The sequence below is a fragment of the Carcharodon carcharias genome, chromosome 5 (genome assembly GCF_017639515.1).
Source record: "Carcharodon carcharias isolate sCarCar2 chromosome 5, sCarCar2.pri, whole genome shotgun sequence".
Taxonomy (NCBI): Eukaryota; Metazoa; Chordata; class Chondrichthyes; order Lamniformes; family Lamnidae; genus Carcharodon; species Carcharodon carcharias.
The window spans coordinates 170,726,897-170,752,537 of NC_054471.1; the positions used below are offsets into that span (position 1 = coordinate 170,726,897).

Genomic DNA, 25,641 nt, shown 5'->3' on the forward strand with positions numbered 1-25,641 from the left:
GCATTATAAAACAAAATATGACAATGCCACATAGGGAAATATTAGGTCAGATAACCAAAAGCTTGTTCAAAAAGGTAGGTTTTAAAGAGTGTCTTAAAGGAGGAAAGCAAGCTAGAGAGGTGGAGAAGGGTAGGAAGACTATTCCAGAGCTTGGAGCCTAGGCAACTGAAGGCACAGTCATCAAAGGTGGAATGATTAATATTGGGCATGCTCAAGAGGCCAGAATTGGATGAGCAGTGATATCTCAGAGGATTAGAAGGATGGAGGAGATTGCAGAGGTAGGGACAGGCAAGGCCATGGAGGAATGTGAAAAGATTGATTAAAAATTTTAACATCAAGGCACTGCTTGACCAGGAGCTAAGACAAGTGAGCGGGTACAGGGGCAATAAGTGACCAAGACTTGGTGCAAGTTAAGACACATGCAGCAAAGCTTTGGATGACCTCAATGCTAGAATGTGGGAAATCATCCAGGAGTGCATTAGAATTGTTAAGTCTAGAGATAAAAAAGGCATAAATAAAGGTTTGAATGAGCAATTTTTTTTTTGATCATGGATTTAACAGCATTTACAAGTTGACCAGTTTCCTCATAATCCAAAGTGATCATTCAGGTTGTATTAACTAAGACACAATTTCTTAAGTATGATTTCCACGAGGCTCAATATAATGGTAATAAAGAAACTGGTTTACATTTATCTGATTTACATTAATCCAAATAGTTAAGATGTTTGCTGCTTCCAATTCAATTGTACATGAATGATTTACAGAGCACTGAAAATTAACCAAAATAACCAAATCAACTACATTATTAAACAGACTAGAGATTCCAAGCCATTGGGCAAAGGTTGATTCAGACTTTTCAGAAAATTGTGCCCAATTTTGATGCAATTTTGAGGGTTGCGGTACCACAGAAATACCTTAGCTGACTTGAACCTCAAAAAAAGACTGAAGTTGTGGGAAAAATATGTATGCTGTCTTTGGCATTCTTCTGAGAATCTTGCAGTTTCAAACTGGTTTGGGGCTTTTACTTTGGGAAAATGACAATGCATTCCTAATTATGGAATTATATTGCTGCCCATTATCTCCCCCTCATAAATTAAACTGTTCTAACATTACAGCATGGAAGAGGAATCGAATTAGAATTCTACAGAAAAGTGACGATTCAGCCCGCTGTTCTTGTACCAGTTCTCTGAAAGTTACCATTTAGTTCCATCTCCCTGCTTTTTTCCTCAAGTTACTTTTTAAAATATTATCCACCTCCCTTTTAAAGGGATTCTCTTACACCACTCTTTCTGGTGGGGCATTCCCTAGTCCAACCAGATTGGTAATAAAAAAGACAAATCCCTTATAATGTCCCTCTTTTTGCCAGTGAACTTTGATATACCATAAAAAAGCTGTTCAATTTTGAACACCGTTATCAGATATCTTTTTAACCTTAAAGGATCTGATTAAAAAAAACTGACCCAAATAACATTATGCATCATTGGTATTCAAAGCTCCCAAGCAAGTATGAATTTAAAAATCTTGGAAATGTATGTCTTTCTTACCACACAGTGGACAAGAATACTGAGGGGAATCCAAAACACCAGAGAGAATACGACAACAGATCCAACAATATTATCTGCCAGGAATTTCCCTGTAAAAGTAATAGCATTTACAGACAAATAAATCAATTTTGATGAGATCATTTATACTAAATTTCATCTGTTGCCCTTTAGTTACTATTAAAACAATTCTAAGACACAAGTGTTACAATCCATTTATGGTGCTTTAACTTTTGTTGTAGACGAAATTTGAAATCCCAGCTACTTACTAAGAGAATAAAGCCTCAAGATTCCAGTTTTTAAACAAGATTTTTTACTATATGAGAGTCAACAAGGCAAACAGTCAATACTATCTATCCTATAGTCTAACATCCAGAATTAACATGAGTCAAACATGAATTAACAGGCAAACTGGTCAAACATAACTACAAACTACACCAAATGGCAGACATCAGTGATAAATCACTGAGAGCCAAAAAGTCCTTCCAACTCTGTCTTCCTCAAGAGGGATTTCAGCTCCTCTCTTTCAAGGATTTAACCTCTGATTTCCTTTCAATAGCAACTTCAACTCAGCCTGGAGACCCTCTTGTTTCTGCCTCCAATGAGTCGTCAGGCAACAGGACTCGAGCTCAAATTGCCCCAACGACTACTCGTCTCCCAGGTGCTCAAATCTCTTCTCCCAAGACTGCATCACACTGAGTTTTCAAGGCTGCACCCCAGCATCTAAACACACGATCCCAGGTCTTTAGCTGCACTGAACAGATGACCACTTCAGCTTCACCGAACTTACAACTGTTCCTCAGGAATTTTTTGTGCCCCAGTTCCCGAGCTGCACTAAGCAGACAACCACTGCTCATGGGCATTCCGTGCCCCAACTTCATGAAGTTGGCAACCATTTCAGTTTCCCTCAGCCAAAAACTGCTCCTCACTGCTGCTTGAACTGATGTGTCCTGTCAAATCTTACATCAGAACTTAGCCTCTGTTCTGAAGCAAGGTCTGATGTATCAAAACTTGTTACATTCTGTAACTTAAATGTTACAATCTCCAGTCAACCAATGCTCATTCCCACAGGTACTAACTTACATTGGCTCCACACTCTCATACAAGTCCAGTTACAGGTCACTTCTTTTTCCATCTCAACATATTTATAACTCGGATGTTCCTGGATTAAGTTTAATGTCATCAATCATAGCAAAAAGTATGGATTAGCATTCACCTACTGAAAGACATTTCAATTAACAATGAGAAAAGCACAATGAAGTTTAAATTTCTCATATCTAACCAAGGAAAGTCCAGTGATGGCTCCTGTAAGTCCTGTCATAAATTCCTGCTCCAGCCAAGAAAATTGGGAGGACGAAATTTGCAGAAAAATTGTGGTAAACGGGCGATCAATTTAACCCAAAGCAGTGACCAACTCCAGAGCCAGTCGGAGATGTTGGAAATGGTTGGCACTTAGACAGATGCTTCTTCAGTTTAAGTAAGAGATTCCCACAAATCAGTGGGCATGTTGCATTAATTCAGGAAGGCTGCTGAAGACATCCCTGAAACATTTCCTCTGCCCTCCTGGTAACCGCTTGCTGTGACAAAGCTTGGAGTAGAGAGCTTTTTTTTTTGGAGTCTTGTGTCAGGCATGCGGACAATGTGGCACACCCAACCTAACCAGTGCCTCGATACTGGGGCTGTTGGCCCAAGAGAGAACACTGACACTGGAGTGCCTATCCTGCCATTGAATTTACAGGATTTTGTGGAGGCATCGCTGGTAATATTTCCCCGGGTATATACAAAGTCTGCTGTATGTTGCCCATGTCTCTGATGCATTCAGGAGTGAAGCTGGCACTGCAGTCCTTCAGACTATGAGCTTGGTGCAGGGTTTGAGTTATTTGTCACCAAACACTCTTTTGCTCAGATGGCCAAAGGCTGCACTGGCAGACTGGAAGCAATGTTGAATTTGATCATCGATGCCTGCCCTCACTTAGATAAAGCTCCCAAGGTATGAGAAATGATCCCATTGTCCAATGGTTCGCCATGGATCTTGGTAGTTGGAGGGCAGCGTTGAATAGCGGGAGCAGGCTGATAAAGGACCTTAGTCTTCTGGATGTTTAGCCTAAGGTCCATTCTTTCATCTATCTCCGTGATAATTTGGAGCTTAGCCTGTGTGCGTGCATGCACAAGTGTCGTCAGCAAAGCAGTAACCAATTCCAAATTTTTTTTTAAATATATAAAGCAAATCAAATGAGGTGATGGATCCAAGAAAAGCCTTCACTGCCCTTCTGCATGGGTTTGAAAATTGTAGAATCCTAAAGCAAAACCTTGCTGAGGCCTTGGTTAAAATCAGCTAACTCAACACAGACCAGTAACTAAACTTGGAATGATTTTAATCTCTACCGTCGGAACTACACACAAATTGTACTTACCCAAGAAGCCATTTTGGATGCATGTCAAAGATATTGCAACTAATCAGTTTATTATAGCTATAATAATCTTCATAGGGTAAGCATTCTAATAGTTTTTAAATTCAACTTAAAACATTGTTATTTTACTCTTAATCGATTTAATCCATTACTACCTACTTTGTTAGAAATCACATGACTCATATACAATGGTCTGCTGATGCTTTTTTGACATAGGGCATCAACACAACAGTGTAACCACGCAGTGTGTTAATATAACAATGTGCTCTACTTCAGGGCACTAAGCAGACAGACTTGCAAACATATCTCCATTCTGAGAGTTTGACTATACCTACAGTAATTTAGGGGCTAACAGACATCACTTCAGATTTTCTTTTGACAGAATTAATAGTCACTGGCATGTGAAAAAGTTACTCGACACAATATTAAGGTGGTTAGCATTTAACTCATCGATAAGGTTTGTCAACTATTCTTAGGTAAATCTAGTATGTAATGCCAACATGGCATAACTCATTCTATAATTTAGCTTTACTAAACACAACTGTACTTCACCTGAAGCCAACTAGTTTAAAAAGGTACACAAAGTTTGGAAACAATTTTTGACATCACAAATTTAACTTAGTGGGAGGACAAATTTGAGATTTTTTTTTGAGGATGGACAAATCAATGTGGAGGAACATGAGCAGAATGTGATCTTACCAAAGGTGTTGATATCTAATTTCTCAATGAAATCCCAGAATCGTTCTATGACATCTTGTACTTGTTTTTCACATTTGCCCTGTAGATGCAAACAGAAAAGAAAAAGAAACTACATTTCCACTATTAGGTCAATGCAAAAGCTTTTTTCAGGTACATGTCAATGTGAAAGTGACAGCATTACTTTGCTTTTTTTTTGGACAGCAGTTGATGGTTCTACTGTCGTCATTTATACCTTCTCTAGATTTTAACTGGCGCATTATCATCTCCCTTTGCCTTGCATCATCTGTCATGTAATTTCTCCTGCCTTCCCTTTTGTTATTTCTTCTCCCCACTTCCCATGTACTTGCTTAGAACCTGTTACATTTCTTAACCTTTGTCAGAAAGGTAATTAATCTGAAACATTAACTCTTTTGCTCTCCACAGATCCTGCCTGACCTGAGCTTTTCCAGTATTTTCTGTTTAGTCAGATTCAGATCTAACTCTTGATATAACTGACCAACTAGCTTGTGTTGGTGGCAACGGTTCAGGGCTGAATGTTGGTCAGAACACTGGGAAGCTCTAATCTTATATCTTAATAATGCTATGTTAATCTGGGAAGGGAAAATGGATTTAGATATGAAGTCTCATCCAGAAGACAGTGCTTCCAAAAATGCCACACTTTCTCTGGGCTATTTCCATTACAGCAGAGAAAGCTAAGAGAATGACCCATTTATGACTACTCTATTTCCTGTTAGCTAACCAACTCTCTATACATGCTAATATTTTACCCCCTACACTATGAGCTCATTTTGTATCGTAACCTTTGATGTGGAACCTTGTCAAATGTTTTCTGAAAACCTGTAGATCACATCCATAGGTTCCCCTTTATCCATGTTGCTTGTTATTTCCTAAAAGATCTCTAATAAATTAGTCAAACACGATTTCTCTTTCACAAAACCACGTTGACACTGACTGATTGCATTGAGATTTTCTAAATGCCTGCTATAACTTCCTTAATAATAGATTCCATCATTTTCCCTGTGACATTTAAGCTAACTGGCCTGTAGTTTCCTGCCGTGTGTTCCCTCCTATCTTGAATCGGCAACATTTAGAATTCTAAAATATTCTAAATAGATAAGCAGTATATTATTTAAATGGAGAGAGATTGCAGAACTCGGAGGTACAGAGGGATCTGGGCGTCCCGGTACATAAATCTCAGAAAGTTAACATGCAGGAATAGCAAGTGATTAGGAAAGCAAGTGGGATGTTGTGTTTGTTACAAGGGGAATGGAATATAAAAGTAGAGATGATTTGTTACAATTGCAAAGGGTATTGGTGAGACCACATTGGAGTACTGTGTACAGTTTTGGTCACCTTATTTAAGGAATGACATAATTGTATTAGAAGCAGTTCAGAGAAGGTTCACTCAACAGATTCTGGGATGAGGAGGTTATCCTATGAGGAAAGGTTGGGCCTATGTCTATTGGAGTTTAGAAAATGAGAGGTGATCTTACTGAAACATACAAGATCCAGAGGGGACTTGACAGGGTGGATGCTGAAAGGATGTTTCCCCTTATGGGAGAGACTAGAACTAGGGGACACATTTGAAAATAAGGGGTCTCCCATTTGAGACAGAGATGAGGAGAAATTTTTTTCTCAAGAGGCTAATGAGTCTGTGGAACTCTTCCCCAGAGAGCGGTGGAGGCAGGGCCATTGAATGTTGTTGAAGATGAGTTTCATAGATTCTTGATTGACAAGGGGGTCAAAAATGTATAGGGGAAGGAAGGAAAGTGGAGTTCAGGCCACAATCAGATCAGCCATAATCTTAATGGATGGCAGAGCAGGCTCGAGGGACTGAATGGCCTACTCCTGCTCCTACTTCCCTGTACTTATGTGAAAAATTGATAGTCATTTTTTAAAATTACAAAGGGCTTGGATAGGGTGAATGCCAAGAGAATATTGCTTTGATTGGGGAAAAAAATGGCAAGTGATCAAATTAAAATTGTCATGAAGAATGAGGAAAGGGATTCGTCATAACTGAGTTGTTTGTGTTTTGATCATTAGGGAAATAATTAAGCATTTTGAAATGGGTAGGATGGCTTAAATATTTTACAAAGTTGTCAATTTTTTGCGAGAGAAATTACACTGCTCAATTAAAAAATGAAGACTGAAGTGTAACTGAGCATTCGGCCAAAAATATATCAAGCTTATCTCTATATGGAGCTATTGGCTTTAAAGTAAAACCTCTTATAGGCCACATCTAATTTGCATGGCAGTAATTTAATTACTACAGAAATGGCAGGCATTGCTACAAGCATAACAAACAGTTTGCTATTTTGGAAAACTACTTGTATGGGTTCACAGATTCAGTTCCTTTCCCAAATTGCCATTTTTAATCATAGACAGCAAGTGGCAACAAGCTATTTAACCACAGTAATCAGAATCCAGGCCTATCCTGTCCCAATCAGACATCCACATGCATATACTGAAAGGGCTGCCTGACGTTGATCCAAAGCAGAAAGCTTGGGCAACTTTTGCTTCCCTTACTCAGAGCCCTCTGATCATGGAGTTCAACAGTGCCATGTGGGTATTAAAATTGGCATGTATGATCCTTTTCCTTAACCAATGGGAGAAGGAAATTACTATTTAATGCTACCACAAGAAAAAACAGTTTATCCTTTGTCCAGAAATACCCTCGATCTCGTGGTGAAAGTGAAGAATTTTGTTCCTCTTCACAGCAAATACCATTTCACAAAAATCTTATTCTGCTATACATTAAAAATAGTACATATGGTCATTGCAAACATTATGCGAAGTAAAAGTTATTTTTCTGTGTTCCATAAAGAGACATCTGTAGAGAGCATAAGCTCCAATTGCAGTGTCAGATTAAGACACCATTTAAATTTACAGCAAGAACCAGGAACTTCACAAAGAAAGGAAACTTCAAGTTTGTTTTTGCAAAATAAATTTAATGTAGATAAAATTGCAGTTTAAAATAGATTAATTGCAATATCAAAAGAAAACTCCATAATGGTTATGGTAGCCTGGTAGTTACTGTACTGCTTTAGAAACCCAAAGATGAGTTCAAATCTCATCACAGCAAGTTACAAAATTGAACTTGGACTAGTACCAAAAAAATTAAAGTTACCAGACTGTTATAGAAACGCAACTGGTTCATTAAGGTCCTTCAGGGATCAAACATGCCATTCCTACTCTATCTGGTCTACTTTTCCATAACATGCAGTTGATTTGTCTTTAAGAATGGGTAATAAGTAATGGCTTGCTAATGTTACCCACATCCCAAAGTAAAGAACATAAAAATCCACTTTTGTTTGCAGTTTAACAGCTGAAAACCAGAGAGCAAGACACATGAGAAAATTGCAGCTGGTTTAATACTGCTACAAGATAGAACCAATAAGTGACAAAAGAGAGAGAAGTTTGGGAAAAATCTCTTTCAATTTCCATACTGAGAATGCTGCAGTTCCAGAAAATAAGAGTAAAAAATGGGAAAGAGCAATTGAGAGATCAAAATTAAACATAACCCCACACCAAGCAAGAGTATTAGAAAAGTGTTGTAGCCTTTGAGGATTTGATTTAGAGGTTGGTTCTTCAAAAACAAAAGTCAGTGCGGGTGTTTAACAACCAACCAGAGCCAGGGTCTTGAATCAAGCCCTCCTGTACATTACCAAGGTTTGTTCTTATGGTCTACTGACTGACAGGATTGAGAAAATTTTCACAAGCTTCGAATGTATAAGAGATTTCATGATTGGTTCAGTTCATGTCTGACTGACAGTTCCTTTCTGAATTTGAGGGATTATCTACTCAAAATCCAGGATGCCCTGAGAACATTGAGAAGTTTCTTTGGAGATCAACTAACTCAGCACATTTTTTTTTTAAAAAACAAGTTTCTGGTCATCAGCAGGCAGTTGGAAAATATCCTTGAGAACAGATAATTTTAAAATGTCACTTGAACCATGCCTGAATTTGTTTGAAAATGTCTGAAGAGACAGATTGATAATCCTGAAAGAGAAGTACCATGTATTAAAGATTTATTTACAAAAGTGTAATTTATCTTTTAAAATTAGTTTTATTACTTGGCTTATGCAGTGAGTTAGAATAAAGACCCTTATTACGAATATAGAACTATTTTATCATTGTTAGACTAGTCACTTGTTCATTATTAGTTTATTTTTTTAAACTTTAAGCAAGGTTTGCTCAGGTGCTCTGCTGCATTCAAAGGCTTAAGTGGAGATAGATGAAACCATAAAATAGTCCAATATCTAAAAACAATTACAATACATGGTTTGCAGTTCGTTTACCAAGGCATGGCACCAACAGTTTACTCAGATATTAAGGCAACGAGAGACACTGGTAAGGTTTCAGGAATGTGTAACTCATCCATAAGATTGATTTAAGATATAACAGTAAAAATGAGTGAAGGTTTGAAAAGATACAAAAAATTAACAAAAGGCAAGTAAACTTTTTCTAGTAAAAGTGTTCTTATTCAATAAAATTATTCCAAAACCATTTAAACCATGAATACACAGTATACAGAATCACTCAGTAATAATAGTTCCTACTTACATGCCCATCACAGAATCCAACAGTGCAGGGTTTCCCTTTGCGCAGGTACAAAAATTGTTTGTTTTTATCTATATATGGACTGCAAATTCCCTTATCTCTGCAGCAAACTTTACAGGAATCATCCGTCTCTAAATATAAAAAAATCATTTAAAATACCATTGGAACATGCATCGATTCAAAATGTATAATAATACCATAAACAGCCAGATGAGAATGTATGTAATCAATGTAGAAGATGCACATGTGAAAATTAAATTGGGTTATTCAGCAGACATTATAAGTGTTAATTCAAGAATCCACCAAACTCCTCTAAACTTCCCTCATTATCCCCTTACCCTTCCTTCTTAGGTAGCGACTGATTTAGGGTTCAGTTCCATGAAAAGCAGCAACACTCCACTACCTTGCCATTCTGAGGAAGGTGGGAAATTTTACAAACAGGTCAACATCAACTGGCCAACAATCCTGCCTCCACTGGAATTCTCTCAACCTGATGTTTCCAATATACCATATCCCTCAATCCTCCATTCTCCACAAATATACCCAGTTATCAGTTGAACCCATTTATACTATTTTCTTCCAAAGCAGCTTTTGATTATTCATTCCACATGGCTATTGACTTGTGTCCAATATACAACTGCCTTAAATTTGCTATTTATACCTAATAGTTATTTGTATTAAGATCCATAGCGATTGAACTCTTTGTCAGTGTGAACAATTTGTCTGCCTCAGCTTAAATCCATTGCATGCTGATGACTTTGAAAATTTGTATTCAATACATCACAGCAAAGCCCAATCCAACACCTGTACCTATGCAAACAGGAATTTCTGAGTGACTAAATGGAACTATCCTAGCTGAGACATGCTTACTCAACACAAAAAAGAATCAAACTTGAAACATCTCTGAGCTGTATGGGTCAGTGTATTTAAACAAAGAGGACCCTCTCTGATAGTAATTTGAGAATCAGTGATATTGTAGTGCAGCTCAATGTTTTAGTCTGCATGCATAGTTTGAAAGCTGGAATATGTCATGTTAAAAGCCATTTTTAGAACTTGATTTTCACAGTTTGTTCAACACAAATGTTTTGTATATATTGATAGATAGTCAGTAATAACTGAACAATATTGCTGTGCAGTTAGAACATGCTTTTTAAAATAAACATGTTTTACATAGTCCTTAAGACACATTAGCAAATTAAATATATTTCTCATTTTTCCCAGTATGCGTCACGTTCTCCTTAACCAGAAGGGCAAACAGTCCATCCTGCTCATATATTCCAGATGTGGTGCAGCTATTTCACCTACTTCAACACGGCCAGTTTAAAGCTAACTCAGCCTAAACTAGCAAACATATGCACAGCCTCTATTTCTCTTTGCCTCCCTCCTGACCATACATTTCATTTGATTTGGAATTCCAAAACTGATTCTTTAGTTAGCTCATGTGTATGCATGATTACTAAAAGGACAGCAACAGCCTGGATATGGATCAATTCATCTTGTTATTGCTAATTAACGTACTGCATCACTATTCAGCTCAAAGAATGTGTTTTTGTTAAATGACCAGACAATACTGATAAAAAAAAGTACAATGGATACCACACTTATTATTGACACTAAACACAGAAAAATATAACAGACCTGAATAACGTAGCCATAATGCCACAAAACTCCATCACCTCCATGTCACCCACTGACTTGGACATCAATTATTGTTCCTTCATTGTTGCTAGGGCATTATTTCAGAATTTCCTGCCTAACCACAATAACTGCAGGGGTTCAAGGCAACAGCACCTTCGAGTTAACTATGCATGGGTAATACATTGACATTGCCTACACCATTCACATCCCAAGAACAAGCAAAAGAATTTCTTTCTCCTTCCTCTTCTGGTGCATAGATGAATGTAAGAAAGTGTGCACTAAGGGGAGCACATTGCATGCTGAATATGCATGAATGCCCACCACATTGCTTTCCAAATGTCCCAAATATTAACTAGTAAATAAAGAATTTCATTTGCTTGGCTGTTAGAGTTGCAGGTTTTTAAAGAGTTTGTCATGCAAACACACTTTGTCATGACTTTAAATAATTTTTATTGGAAAGGAAAAAATATCCTAAATACGTCTTCAGATTACCCTTCTTTTGAGTTCATTAAAAGTAATGTAAATATGCCATGAGGTTGCTCTATGTCCCAGAGTGAGAGGTAATATTAACATCTTCAATTCTATAATGTTTACATGGAGAGGGGCGTGTCCAGAGTGGAGGTCATACACTCCTGCACGGGGAGAAACTAGCCATAGGTTTCGCATTTCCTACAGCCACACTAGTTGAGGAATTGAACAGATAAAGTCCCTGTTGTCATTGGGAATGACAAGTGGTGACCAGGGAATAAAGTAAAATAAACCTTAAAACAAATTGTTTAAATTGTAGTAGATTCAATTCTTGCCTCATATACTATAACTAAACACATCTATGTATAATCTAAGTATACCAGCAATTTTGTTTTAAAAAGTCCTTTATACATTATGAGAATCCAAAGAAATCTCTATAATATAAAGTTTTTCACTCACCATTACAAGCACATGATTTGAGACCTTTCTCTGCCTCACAGAAAGGAATGCATTCCCCATTTGAACACTTTCCCATGTCCACACAGATGGTATCATCTGCAGCATTACCAGGAGCAGGACAAAACTGGTCAGTCCCTGTCAATAGAAGATTAAGTTTGAAATCTAATTGTGAGAATACAATCCAGCTGTTGTAGCTGAGAACACTAATTCAATCATTAGCAGCTTGTGTGCAATAATTCATCTCTTTTCTGATCAACAACCTAAAATTATTTTGGACAAAGTCAAGATTCTCCTGACATTAACTCTCAATTTTTGGATGGCAATCCAGTGGTTAGTATCAGTAAACAGATGGTAGTCCCTTCCAGAAATGTGCCAGGTTTGTCTCCTGACACATGTTCAAATGGGCAGGACCAGCAACCATAGAAGTGCCCACCTCAAGCAGTATGTGCTTCATTTTAACATTAATTTGGGAAATAGCCATCCTCCATTCATTTCCTCTCATGTAGGTCATTTCCAGGTTTGTTAAGTAGCAATAAGTATCCTGGGAGAATCACAGTAATACAAAGGAAAGGATATTTTAATCATTTTAACTATTTTTTTAGTGAAGAGTTTTCATGAATCTTTGTGCAATTGTTGGAATTTCTTTTTCCTCCTGCATTATTCCTTGCACCAATGAGAATCCCATTGAACGACATCTTTGGAAAAGGAGGATGATATAGAAAGGCTTGCCAGGCACACCTGCATCTGCAGAGTGAGGTGAGCTTTTCTTGCTTCGGAAGATGATTAGTGCTGGTAGAGATTGTTGTTCTCAAATCAACTTAAAATAACAGCACAGTTATGTGAATAGCTGACTAACAAGTCATTCTTTCAGTAGCGCTACATGAAATAAGTTAAGCTAGGGTGATCAAGAACCAGAGTTGCATGATCAGGCACATCCATTTCTGCAGTTCACAGAACAATGGTTTTCTCAGGGTCTGCAGTGCTGCAAGGATCAAGCTGCACATTGTTGTCACCTGGTGTGTCAGCAAACAGCTGTGGTCTGAACCTTGGCAAAAACGCCTTACAGGCATGTTGATCTATGAAAGTGATGTTATGAAATAGCACAAGAGGCCAGTATTCATTGCAAGCACCAACTTCACTTCAAGTGCAGGACTGTTCAGTGCTTGCCTGCACATTCACAGCTGCATTCCTTTGCCCTCATTTCTACCATCCTTGTAACCTTGGTAGAACTGCAAATGGGTTGAGATGGCTTATGAAGCTCTACTAAATTTTGCATAATTATTATCACCCTATTGCGACAATCCCTTTAAATTTCACTTATACACAGGTTTCTGCTCCCACTCACCTGTACAAGTGGATTCTCCTTTGCATGTTGCGTTGATTGCTTCCTGACACTTCTTTCCAGCTTTTTCAAATTGACAATCCTTGCAGCATGGGCTGTTCTTATCACTTTGGGAATAATTATTAAAAGCAATTACCTCCAAACAATTCTAATCACTTAGAAATTTCAAAAATGACTGAATTGTAAGATAATCCTTCCTAAAATGTCAAAAATGAGTTTAAATGGATAATTTTTTTGTATTTTGTCAATTTTATAATGCAGATTTCCCATTTTGCACTATTGACATGCTTGAGCATTTTTAGTTTAAAATGGTACTGATTGCTCAGGACTATCCCAAGGACATCTAATTATATCCACAATACCTAGAATTCAAAATCTTACAAGGAATGGCAATAGGAACATATGGATCTTCATTTGAAAGCCTGATAGAACATTCAAGTACTTAAAGGGTTAAATTGCATGCTTATTTTCAATATGTTTACAAAGAGACTTCTATGTTAAACACTCATCTGTCTTGCCCAAGAGTCCAGTTGATTAAGGTTCGATTTAACTCAAGCGTGCAAATCAACAGATCCAATTCAATTTCCGGTCAAAGAATTAAGTATTATCTGTCCTTCCAAAATCAAGCAATACTTCATTTAAATGAAGATTTTAATGCATATTGTTAATGAATTTGAGCAGTGCTTTAGAACAGAATGATTTGATGGTCTCTAATTCTTTACCTGCATTTTTTGTCTTTTTTGAGTCGACATTGTTGAGTACAACATTTGTCCTCAGTTAGATGTAGAAGTCCAGGATCACACTCCTCTCCTTCATCCACACGTGAATTCCCACATACTTTGTTGTTCCTTTCTTGAAAGCACTTGGATGCTTTGGTAATTAGTGTCTGATAAATCGATCGTTTGCTGCAGTTGGAGAACAGCTGGAGAAATCATACACTTTTTATGAGTTCCAATTTGGGAATCCATTAAACATTTTAAAATATGAATAAAGGCAATAGTGCTTATTTCAATGATGATCATTTTCATACTTATACAACTTTCAGTTCACATGCATTTTTGAGTGTTGATGAGATAGGAGTAAATATGCAGGATTCAGAGAGGAAAAACATCCAATACATTTATCATGGATCAAGAGGTTGGTGGACGCCCCACCAAATCTCTGCAAGTGAGAAGTAAAATGCATCTACCAGAGTTAAATACTTAGCCAAGCACTGTATTTGCTACAGAGCTATAATAAACATAGCCATGTTATGTTTGTTTCTATTGCATGCTACTGTATGATAAATTAAACTGAATTACAACATAAGCAATTGTTCTTTTCTCAAGCTTCTTTATAGTGTTCTTGTTAATCAATATAAACAAATCAAACTCAGATTCCTATACTTCATACCTACAAGTTTTCACACCAGCGTATGAATTAGGAGCAGGAGTAGGCCACTTGGCCCCTCGAGCCTGCTCCACCATTCAATAAGATCATGGCTAATCTGAATGTAATCTCAACCCCAAATTTCAACCTACCCCCAATAACCTTTCACACCCTTAATCATCAAGAATCTATCTAGCCCTGCCTTAAAAATATTCAAAGACTCTGCTTACACTGTCTTTTCAGGAAGATAGTTCCAAAGACTCTGAACCCTCAGAAAAAAATTTCTCCTCATCTCCATCTTAAATGGGCGATCCCTTATTTTTAAACAGTGACCCCTAGTTCTAGATTCTCCCACAAGAGGAAACATCCTCTTCACATCCACCCTGCCATGATCCCTCAGGATCTTAAAGGTATCAATTAAGTCACCTCTTACTCTTCTAAATTCCAGTGGATACACATCTAACCTGTCCAGCCTTTCCTCGTAAGACAATCTGCCCATTCCTGGTATTAGTCTAGTAAACGTTCTCTGAACTGCTTCTAACGCATTAACATCTTTCTTTAAATAAGGAGACCAGTTCTGTACACAATACTTAGGGTGTGGTCTCGCCAATGTCCTGCACAACTGAATCATAACCTCCCTACTTTTGTAATCAATTCCCCTCATAATAAATGATTACATTCTATTAGTTTCCTAATTACTTGCTGTACCTGCATACTAACCTTTTGTGATTCATGCTTAAGGACACCCAGATCTCTCAGAATCTCAGAGCTCTGCAATCTCTCACCATTTAGATAATAAGCTTTTTTTTTTATTCTTCCTGCCAAAATGAATGATTTCACACTTGTCCACATTATATTCCATTTGCCAGATATTTATCCACTCACTTAACCTATGTCACTTTGTAGCCTCCTTAGGTCCTCTTCACAATTGACTTTCATACATATGTTTGTGTCTTCAACAAATTTAGCAACCATTCCTTCGGTCCCTTCATCCAAGTCACTTATATAATTTGTAAAAAGATGAAGCCCCAGCACTGATCCCTGTGGCACACCACTCATCACATCCTGCCAACCAGAAAAAGGCCCATTTATGCTAACACTTTGCTTTCTGATTGCTAGCCAATCTTCTACGCATGCCAATATGTTACGCCCTACACCATGAGCTTTTTTCTGCAATAACCTTTGATGTGGCACTTAATCAAATGCCTTCTGGAATTCTAAGTACAGTACATCCTTTATCCACAGCACATCTTACTCCTTGAAAGAACTAATATTTAAGGTTTAAACACCAGTAAAACCTTTGTTAAACTGCTCATGTATATTACATCAAATGGAGAAATTCCAATGAAGAAAACTGAATAGAATAAAATGTTGTAATGTCACTGATGCTTATGGTACAACATACTGATGCTTGAAAAACCCAAATAGTACATCAACACAGTAAATACACACTGAATAGAATTTACAGATAAAGTCTTGACATACAGAATGACAGGGGGGTCAAATTTATGAATGAGCATTATGCTGACTTGAATTCAATCTCACTGTATATTTATGTAAATTATTGTTGAACTTAACATTTTTTGCTTTACACTAATATCTGATGTATTCACTACAAATGTAAACACAACTGATTAAAGGAGTTACTTCTTAAACTTGGCAGGATTTAAACTTCATTCAATGCACAACTTTTATTTTGGATCAGTGGATGGAAACAGCCAAGAGCTGAACCCTCACAAGCAACTCCCAGTGCTTCATTGAAAGGATCATATCCTTCATGCATGAGTGAAGGTGGAAAGGTGCAGCAGGTTATTATCTATTGAGGACCTTCACAGCCAAGCTGAATTTGATCATATACATTTACCAGGAGGATAGGCCAGATATCAAACATGGGACCATCATGTTTATATGACTTAACGCATTACTGGACAGTGCTTTTACCCAATAGATAATTTATTTTTTCCAGAAATTTTATATTTGTTTTTTGGTCAACAATTATTACCTCTAACTTCCTGAACATGTTGATTCTTAAACTGGGCTCTGGTTTTATTGGTGTCAGCCTTGATTCACATGTGAGCCAGTGAAACAGTGAGCCTCAGCAGCTGATTGAACACTGACCAGTATCATAGCTAAGCCTGTGCCCATCCCCTATCAAATATTGACATGCCCACATTTTGAGAACTTGGCATAGAGCAAGCAAAAGTAGAAACCCAAGCCAATTTTCCCCTTCAGAAGTGCTGAGAGGTTTGAGCATCTCCTTTCCAGGCATTCATATCAAAGCTTCCCTAGTCACATATAGCTGATTTAGGTGCCGAGTAAATTTTCCTCTGTTTTTATCCCCACAACAAATGCATAATTTTTTTCAATGGTATTTTATTCAAGAAATGCACCTGCAGCCCAAAGGTTGAATTGCAGTTACTTGCATCAAAAAAGCACCCTGCAATTCAGCTTTAAGGCTGTGGATGTTTCTTGAATAAAATTTTTTAAAATGCAACTGTAGAAAAAGCTACTCACTTCATCACTGAACTTTCCCATTGCCCTCAGCAACCAGCTTCATGACCTTCCAATTTAATGCCAATGACTGCTGAAAAACAGCAAGCTTTGTGCTATGGAGCCCAATCACAAAGAGCTGGCAACAAGGTTGCTCAAACTCATTTCACAAGGTGTTTTTACAGTGAGCGACAAGAAAAAAATTTAAGATCACCACTCTGGACTGGATTAAAATTGAGAACCCAGAGGTGAAACAATAATGTGCCAACCCACTTCTTCATTTTTAATAGTTTTCTTTTATTCAACAAGAGGTTTACAGCTTGATTGCATTGATCTGCATTTAGAAAAGGTTGGTCAGCACTAAATAGATGTTGGCTAGCCAACCAACTCTTACCCGGCTTACGGTTTTGCATTCCTTGGAAAGTACAGGTTGACGATATAAATACTGTTGTAACTGACCTACAATAAAAGCTAACTTCTACTGTACCTTGTTATTATCCTGGTCACCACTCACTGCAATGGGATACATGACGTATTTCCCACCACCATCATCAGTAGGGGCACATTCACTGGTATCTGGATCATGCTCCGCTCCAAAGTTATGGCCTAATTCATGAGTAGTGACAAGATCTGCTTCCTGTTTTGTAATTAAATCAAGAAAATTCTTTAGATAAACAACCACTTGTGACTTAAAAATTCAAGACAGGCAGTCTGCCATCGAGTAGTTTTTTTTTTAAAAAGAGATTAATAAAGCCATGAAAGACAAACACAATGTGTAAATTTTCCAGGCCCCTTTTCAAAAAAGTGGAACATGTTCCAAACAGATCCGGAGTATTGAATGATTACAGGCTTAAAATTAAGCATTTAATTTCTGTATGTTTCTAAAAAAAATGTTAAAGCATACAGGAATGCACTGAACCACAGATTTGTTTTCAATTCAAATTTTTTTTTTAGACAAGGGGACAAAATGAAGGGGGAAAAGATGCATGAAAATCCTAGCATGGTACAAAAGAACTGAAACTGTTACTTCATTCCCCTTCCCATCACAAGTCATTTCATACCTTTTGCACAGTTGAGGGACAAACTTCGAAATCCAGAGATTGAGTCCAAAAAGATAAAGTTACATGGGAGGAAAGGGAAAAAAGCAAGAGGAGGGCTTTTGATAGAAGATATCCTTTTCATGGGACATGGGCATCACTGGAAAGGCCAACATTTGTTGCCCATCACTAAATGCCCTCAAGAAGATGGCAGTCAATTTCGTGCAGGTACACTCACAGTGTTAGCTGTTTGATACAACTGAGTTACTTGCTGGGCCATTGCAGGGGACAGTGAAGAGTCAGCCACACTGCTGTGGGTCTGGAGTCACATATGGGCCAGACCAGGTAAGGACAGCAGATTTCCTTCCTAAAAGGACATCAGTGAAACAGCTTTCAATTCCAGACTTTTATTATTAAATTTATTAATTCATTGTATTTAAGTTCCACTAGCTGCCATGGTGGGATTTGAATCCATGGCCCCAGGCCATTAGCCTGGGCCTCTGGATTACTAGCCTAATGACATTACCACTACACTGCCATCTTCCCAAATATACTTGTTACTTCTCATCTTGTGTTCATAGAACAATGGATCACATTTAGAAAATCCAGCTCAATATATTTCACAGTATACCACTGCTAAACATGAATGGTTTGCAATTAATTGCAATTTTTTTATATAACCATAGCCACACTTTGGTTCAAATTTTAAATCATCAGCTAAGTTCCATAGGAATTTTAACATTTTACAAATTTTCAATGCCATGCCATGCTGTTACAAATTTTCTCATAGAACAGAATCAAGCTGTGGACTGTCTGTTTCTTTAAATGGAGAAAGAAATCAAGAGCATGCAACGAAGGGAAAAGAAATGGAAAGAGTTAGGAAAAAAATGACGATTTGCATCCAGTTTTCTTTCCTGTCTCATCCCTTCCTTCCCCAGTCAAATTCAATAACAACAACCAAACAGTCATCCCTAGCTCAGAATGACATTTAAGTGCACAGAGTGATTGTGGATGGGGAGGGAAAGGTTGGTTCAGGGAAGAAAGAACAACAGGAGACTAACTGTAATGCAATATTCACCCATGAGCTGACATTTAGTAATGCAGGTCCTGGTACAGCTATATAGCACCACTCAGTTTGAATGAGCTTTGTTGAGATTGGAACTCTCAGCTTAAACAAAATTATATTATTTTTGAAATATCAGCAGTTGGCAAAGCTAAAAAAAATTACAAAACAGTAATATGGTGTACCATCAGGACCAGGTTAGCATATTAACATAACGTGGAACAAGTATCCTCAACAAATGGTACAAGTTCCAAGTCTGAGGGCTCTCCGCTACTTCCTTGAACAGAGGCCCGAACAATCCACATCCACCACTACTCTCCTCGGTCTGGCTGAACTTGTTCTCACACTGAACAATTTCTCCTTCAACTCCTCTCACTTTCTCCAAATAAAAGGTGTAGCTATGGGTACCCGCATGGGCTCCAGTTATGCCTGTCTCTTTATGGGGTATGTGAAACATTCCTTGTTCCAGTCCTACTCAGGCCCCCTCCCACAACCCTTTCTCTGGTACATTGATGACTGCTTAGGTGCCACTTCATGGTCTCGTCTGGATCTGGAAAAATTTATTAATTTTGCTTCCAATTTCCACCCCTCCATCATTTTCACATGGTCCATCATTGACACGTCCCTTCCCTTCCTTGACCCCTCAGTCTCAATTTCTGGTAATCAACTGTCCACCAATATTCATTACAAGCCTACCGACACTCACAGCTACCTCGACTACAGCTCCTCACACCCTGCTTCCTGTAAGGACTCCACCCCACTCCCTCAGTTCCTTTGCCTCCGTCGCATCTGTTTTGATGATGCCACTTTCCAAAACAGTTCCTCTGACATGTCTTCCTTCTTCCTTAACTGAGGCTTTCCACCCACGGTGGTTGACAGGGCCCTCAACCGTGTCCAGCCCATCTCCCGCGCATCCGCCCTCACACCTTCCTCTCCCTCCCAGAACCATGATAGGGTCCCCCTTGTGCTTACTTAACACCCCACCAGCCTCCGCGTTCAAAGGATCATCCTCCACTATTTCCGCCAACTCCAGCATGATGCCACCACCAAACACATCTTCCCTTCACTCCCCCTGGCGGCTTTCCGCAAGGATCATTCCCTCCGGGACACCCTGGTCCACTCCTCCATCACCCCCTACACCTCAACCCCCTCCCACAGCACCTTCCCATGCAACCGCAGAAGGTGCAACACCTGCTCCTTTACTTCCTCCTCACCATCCAAGGGCCCAAACATTCCCAACCCTTTCCCATCCCCCTTTTTCCAATAATTTATAATTTAAAAAAAAATATATATTTTTCATTTCCCATCTATTTTTAAATTTATTTCGATCTATTGTTTCATCTCCACCTTTTAGCCCATTTCGATCCCTACCCCCCACCCCATCCCCACTAGGGCCATCTGCCACTAAGCTTGTCCTGCTTGCTACCCTTAATGTCCCCATTAGCACATTCCTTAGATAATATCACCACCGTCAACACCCCTTTGCCCTTGCGTTTATGACATCTTTGGCAATCTCTTCTTTGCCTCCACCTATCACTGGCCCCCTATCCAGCTCCACCTTCCCCAGCCCACTCTACCAGCTTATATTTCACCTCATATCTCTATTTCCTTAGTGCTGATGAAGAGTCATACGGACTCAAAACGTCAGCTGTATTCCTCTCCACAGATGCTGTTAGACCTGCTGAGTTTTTCCAGGTACTTTCGTTTTTGTTCCAAATATTAAAAGAATTGCTTGACTAAATCAAAATTTAGGAAGAAAATTAAGGCAAATTGAAGCCTTAAAAAGTAATGTATAATTTACCTTGGTGAGGATTGTTTTCCCGTAGTTCTTAGTGCTAGTTAATCCAGTGTTTAGGTAAACTGGCTTCTGCATGTTGGGGTGGTCATAGGCTGGTAAAAAAACATTGCTATATGATACAGCTATTGATACACTTTTCCAAAAAGATGAAGCCAAAATATTCTCATTGCTCTAGTCTCAGTATGATTACAAGGTACGTCATTTTCACATCACACACTTTTATTTATTGCTAGGAGAAACGTTGCCCAACCACACACATCAGGAAATTGTAGGCACATTTCTCATTTATGAAAATTATCAACGCAAAAATCGCAGGTATTGTGCCCATGTACTCCCAATATGTGCAACTAGCAATGAGTCTCTCTACCTGTAGCATGCATGTGTAAAATTAGTCCCACAGTATCCTATCATCTTTATGCTAACTTGACTTCAACAATTTTGTTCCAATATAATCAACTTAAAATGACACAATGCATTTTATCCACTATTTCTTCACCACTGAAGCAAATTTTAAAAATTAAAATTTCATTTACATTTGGACTTACGTGTAGGGCAAATGCCACCTAATGCACGTGCTTTTGGAGATCCAACATAAGCTAGCCCAAGTGTTCCATGTTCAAAATCTTGGTACGTAAACAGATGTGCAAGGCAAACTTCAGAAGCACTTTTGGCTATATCAGCGCTGAATTGCTGAACAGTGAAAAAACATTGATTCTTCAGAAAAACAGATAATTCAAAGCTAACAGATAGAAAATAAATTCTTACTTTTTGAGTTAGTTAACTCAAGACAAACGTACAAGCATAAGAAAATTGGATGTTTCTTCTGTAAGTTCTGTACAGTAGGGTTATCAAACTTTTCCTGAAAAACGTTCCATTCGCATGGCCTTCCTTCCTACAGAATGGATGGGCATTTGACATAAATGTAAGTCATCTTTACCAGGATGCACTGCCAATTATCCATGCTAGAATAATTCTGCACCTTCTCAATTGGAGATAGCACAATTGGACCTCAATACAGTTCAGATTTGGAAGTGCGTCTCCACTATTTCATTTCGTACTGATTTTCATCAGTACAGCAGTCCCTTAGTACGAACATACAAATTGGAGCAGGAGTAGGCTATTAGGCCCTTCGTGCCTGCTCTGCCATTCAATAAGATCATGGCTGATCTGAATGTAACCTCTTGCCTACCCCCGATAACCTTTCACCCTCTTGTTTATAAAGAATCTAACTACCTCTGTCTTAAAAAATATTCAAGGACTCTGCTTCCACTGCCTTTTGACGAAGAGAATTCCAAAGACTCATGACCCTCTGAAGGAAAAAAATTCTCATCTCTGCCTTAAATGGGTGTCCCCTTATTTTTAAACAGTGCACATTAGGTTCCAAAAATTACGTAATATTGCATTTTTACAGTTAAAATCTTGTAATTTGCTTCTATTAAAATTTAGGAAATCTTCAAATATGTTAACTTAAAGAGTGCATCTGCTATAATTCAGAAGTGGCAGCTCTTTCAGACTTGTATGACAGCTTCAGTGTAGCAAAAGTAGTTCCTTAAGTGTATTATTTAACTAAAATATTCTCTCTTCAGCTGTTCTTTACCTCTAGCAGAGGTTTTACATCCCAAGCATCTTTGTTATCTGGATAGCTTCCAGCCATATTGTAATGTTTCTGTCCTGTGGTCACCTTTGTCGGTTCTTTATTAACGATGATCTGTAATGTTAAATAGATGTATTAATATTAACTACTGGCATTTAAAATAACACCTGTAATATAGAAGGATACCCAACCCAAAGAAAGGAATCTAGGAGGGAGGGATTACCAAAAGGTTGGTCAGAGGTGAATTGGAAAGATGCTGTTAAAAGGAGGAAGTGAGGGAGATGGCAACACACAGAAATTTAGATTGAAATTTCAAAGTGTGGAGCCTAGGAAGGTGAAGGCATGGCCACTAATAGTGGGTGAAGGGGCTGGGGGGAGGGGCACAGGGAAAGAGGAGGAGATGCACAGCAGGCTCCAGTCAGAAGACTGGAGTCACAGGTCTGGAGAAGATTACAGAGATGGAGAGGAGCAAAGCAAGTCAAGAATGTTAAACATGAGGATAGGAATTCAGAATTCAAAGCATTAAGAAAACAGGAGCAAATGTAGGTCAGCACGGAAAAAGCCAAAGGGTGGGCAAATCTACGTATGAAATGTAGAGTAACAAAAGACAAATTTAACATTCGCCTCCAACACATTCCACAACAGAACTAAAATAGGAGGATGTGAGAAGCAGCAAGAGAGAAAGAAGAGAGCAGGATGCATGATCAACACCCAAAACCAATACCCAAAGTAATCCCGGGTCTGACATCAACATCACCCTGGGGAAGGAGTTAGTCCTTCAACTGAAATAGATAACGGATTGTAAAAGTTAAGGAATGAGCAATGCAATCCTGTGCATAACAGTCCTGCTGCTGTTCAGCCATCTACAGCAAATCCTGAGAACTTCATACTGTGACAAGAGGTCACTGAAGTATAATGAAATTTTCAAAACTTCCTGTGTTCTACACAGGGTTCACTGGGAGCATCATCAGGTCAGGTGTCAGAGTATAAAGCACCAGTTACGATTAAAGGCATGCTTAATCAGTCTTGAAGCTGTTTTGCAATTTTGGTGGTGCATGCGGAGTTGAGGGTGAATCAAGCAGGCTGCTTTGTCCTGGACGGTGTAGAGCTTCTTGAGTGTTGTGGGTGCTGCAGTCATCCAGGCAAGTGGGAGTATTCCATCACAATCCTGACTTATGCCTTGTAGATGGTGGACAGGTTTTGGGGAGTCAGGAAGTAGTTACTCGTCACAGGATTACTGGCCTCTGACCTGCTCTTGTAGCCACAGTATTTATATGGCTAGTCCAGTTCAGTTTTTGGTCAATGGTAAGCCCCCCCAGGATATCAGTGATGGTAATGCCATTGAACGTCAAGGGGCGATGGTTAGATTCTCTCTTGTTGGAGATGGTCATTGCCTGACACTTCTCTGGCGCTAATGTTACTTGCCACTTGTCAGCCCAAGCCTGGATGCTGTCCAGGTCTTGCTGCATTTGGACATGGAATACTTCAGTATCCAAGGAGTCACGAATGGTGCTGAACATTGTGCAAATCATCAGCGAAAATCCCCTCTTCTGACCTTATGATGGAAGGAAGGTCATTGATGAAGCAGCTGAAGATGATTGGGCCGAGGACACTACCCTGAGGAACTTCTGCAGTGATGTCCTGGAGCGGAGATGACGGACTTCCAACAACAACAACCATCTTCCTTTGTGCTAGGTATGACTCAAACCAGTGGAGAGTTTTCCCCCTGATTCTCATTGACTCCAGCTTTTCTAGGGCTCCTTGATGCCACACTTGGTCAAATGCAGCCTTAATTCGAGGGCAGTCACTCTCACCTCCTTCATAAGAGACTGCTAACTAAAGTTGTAGCTCATGAAAATTAAGGCAAATTATTGGCCTATTAGGAAAGTAGCTGAGTGGCAGGAGATAGTGAGTACAGATAGTGTGCAGGTACTCTGGAATAATGTGACTAGTGGAGTCCCACAGGAATCTTTGTTGGGGCCTCAACTATTCACTGTATTTATTGGCAACTTAGAAGATGGAATGGAAAGACAGATATCCAAATTTGCCAATGATGAAGATAGGTTGCACTGTAAGCAGTATAAACAGAAACATAAAATTACAAAGATTAGATTAAGTGAATGGGCAGAACTGGAAAATGGATTGTAATGTAGGCAATGCAGGAGGTGGAAGTAGATGTTTTGGGCAGGAGAAGATAAGAGGTCTCAAGCACAGCTCAGGTTCCAACAGAATGCTGATCTAACAGGAAATCTGGTTCAGCCTCAGACAAAGATCCATAAGTGGAATAGTCAGTGGCAAAGGTGCAGAGTTTGTGGCAAGTGCTGAAGGTGGTCTTCCCAATGCTTGTATGAGGAACTGGACCCTTAATGAGCCTGGTGCATAACAAGCATGAAAGCACCAAGTCTCTGAGATGTTTCCAAATCGTGATAATGAACTGTGTGCTGTGAAAGCCCTGTATGCCTCAGTGCCTCATAACCAGAAAAGTGTTAAAAAGGTGGCAGAAGAACAGAGTTCAAGGGGCTGATAGACTGAGATGGGGATGTAATAGTATTGCAGCTCCCTACTCTATGAAAGGATTTAAAAACAAGGATATGAATTTTAAATCTAATGTGTTTGGACAATGAGGACCAATGTAGGCCAGCAAGGGCTAAAGTGATAAGTAAACAGGACTTAGCATAGGATAGGATGTCGGCAGCAAATTAGTTGATTAAATTAGTTGAAACTTGCCTTGTGTTGAGGACAGGAGGCTGGCTAAGAGATCATTGGAATAGTTGTTTCTGAAGGTGACAAATGTATGGATGTGTAGTTCAGCAACAGATAGAGTGAAGTAGGATGGAGATGGGGGAATTTAGATTTAATAGGTTATGAAGATTATAAAAAGTCTGGTTCAGCTTGAGGCAATGGTTGGGGAAGGGGTTAGAATTGGTGGCAAAAGGGTGTTTGCAGTGGGGTCAGACAATGACTTCTGTCTTCCCAATGCCTATTGTCATGAAAATATAATAATTTTCATAATATTATTGTAATTTATTGGAAAGGTAGGTTAATAGTGGGGTTTGGATTAGTTTCTCTGAGTTTTGGTGTGTGTGTATGTGGGTTTTAATTGAATTACAGCCAGCTGGTCTGGATGCTTTAATGTATCAGAAGGGAAACTAGGTTTGAAATGCTAAATATGT

General features: G+C 38.8%; 2 protein-coding genes across 6 annotated transcripts in view; one reads left to right on the forward strand and one right to left on the reverse strand.

Moving 5' to 3' along the window:
- Positions 1 to 5,850, forward strand: part of iah1 (isoamyl acetate hydrolyzing esterase 1 (putative)) — a 43,788-nt gene extending 37,938 nt beyond the window's left edge. Inside the window, exon 7 of the transcript XR_005943035.1 lies at positions 2,101 to 5,850. The gene's annotated coding sequence lies outside the window, so the exon portion shown is untranslated. The remainder of the gene's footprint in view (positions 1 to 2,100) is intronic.
- adam17b (ADAM metallopeptidase domain 17b) overlaps positions 1 to 25,641 on the reverse strand; it is a 109,394-nt gene that overhangs the window by 38,846 nt on the left and 44,907 nt on the right. For 3 of the 5 annotated variants that reach the window (XR_005943033.1, XM_041188018.1, XM_041188016.1), the window contains exons 8-17: positions 22,472 to 22,582; positions 21,408 to 21,564; positions 20,878 to 20,966; positions 17,464 to 17,613; positions 13,841 to 14,040; positions 13,122 to 13,225; positions 11,777 to 11,911; positions 9,215 to 9,342; positions 4,652 to 4,730; positions 1,545 to 1,633 (exon numbers count right to left, since the gene is read on the reverse strand). Coding sequence is in view for 3 of the 5 variants with exons in the window: in XM_041188018.1 (XP_041043952.1) it covers positions 1,545 to 1,633; positions 4,652 to 4,730; positions 9,215 to 9,342; positions 11,777 to 11,911; positions 13,122 to 13,225; positions 13,841 to 14,040; positions 17,464 to 17,613; positions 20,878 to 20,966; positions 21,408 to 21,564; positions 22,472 to 22,582 (1,242 nt within the window). In the remaining 2 variants the exon portion in view is untranslated. The remainder of the gene's footprint in view (positions 1 to 1,544; positions 1,634 to 4,651; positions 4,731 to 9,214; positions 9,343 to 11,776; positions 11,912 to 13,121; positions 13,226 to 13,840; positions 14,041 to 17,463; positions 17,614 to 20,877; positions 20,967 to 21,407; positions 21,565 to 22,471; positions 22,583 to 25,641) is intronic. The other 2 variants (XM_041188017.1, XR_005943034.1) reach the window with 2 other exon arrangements.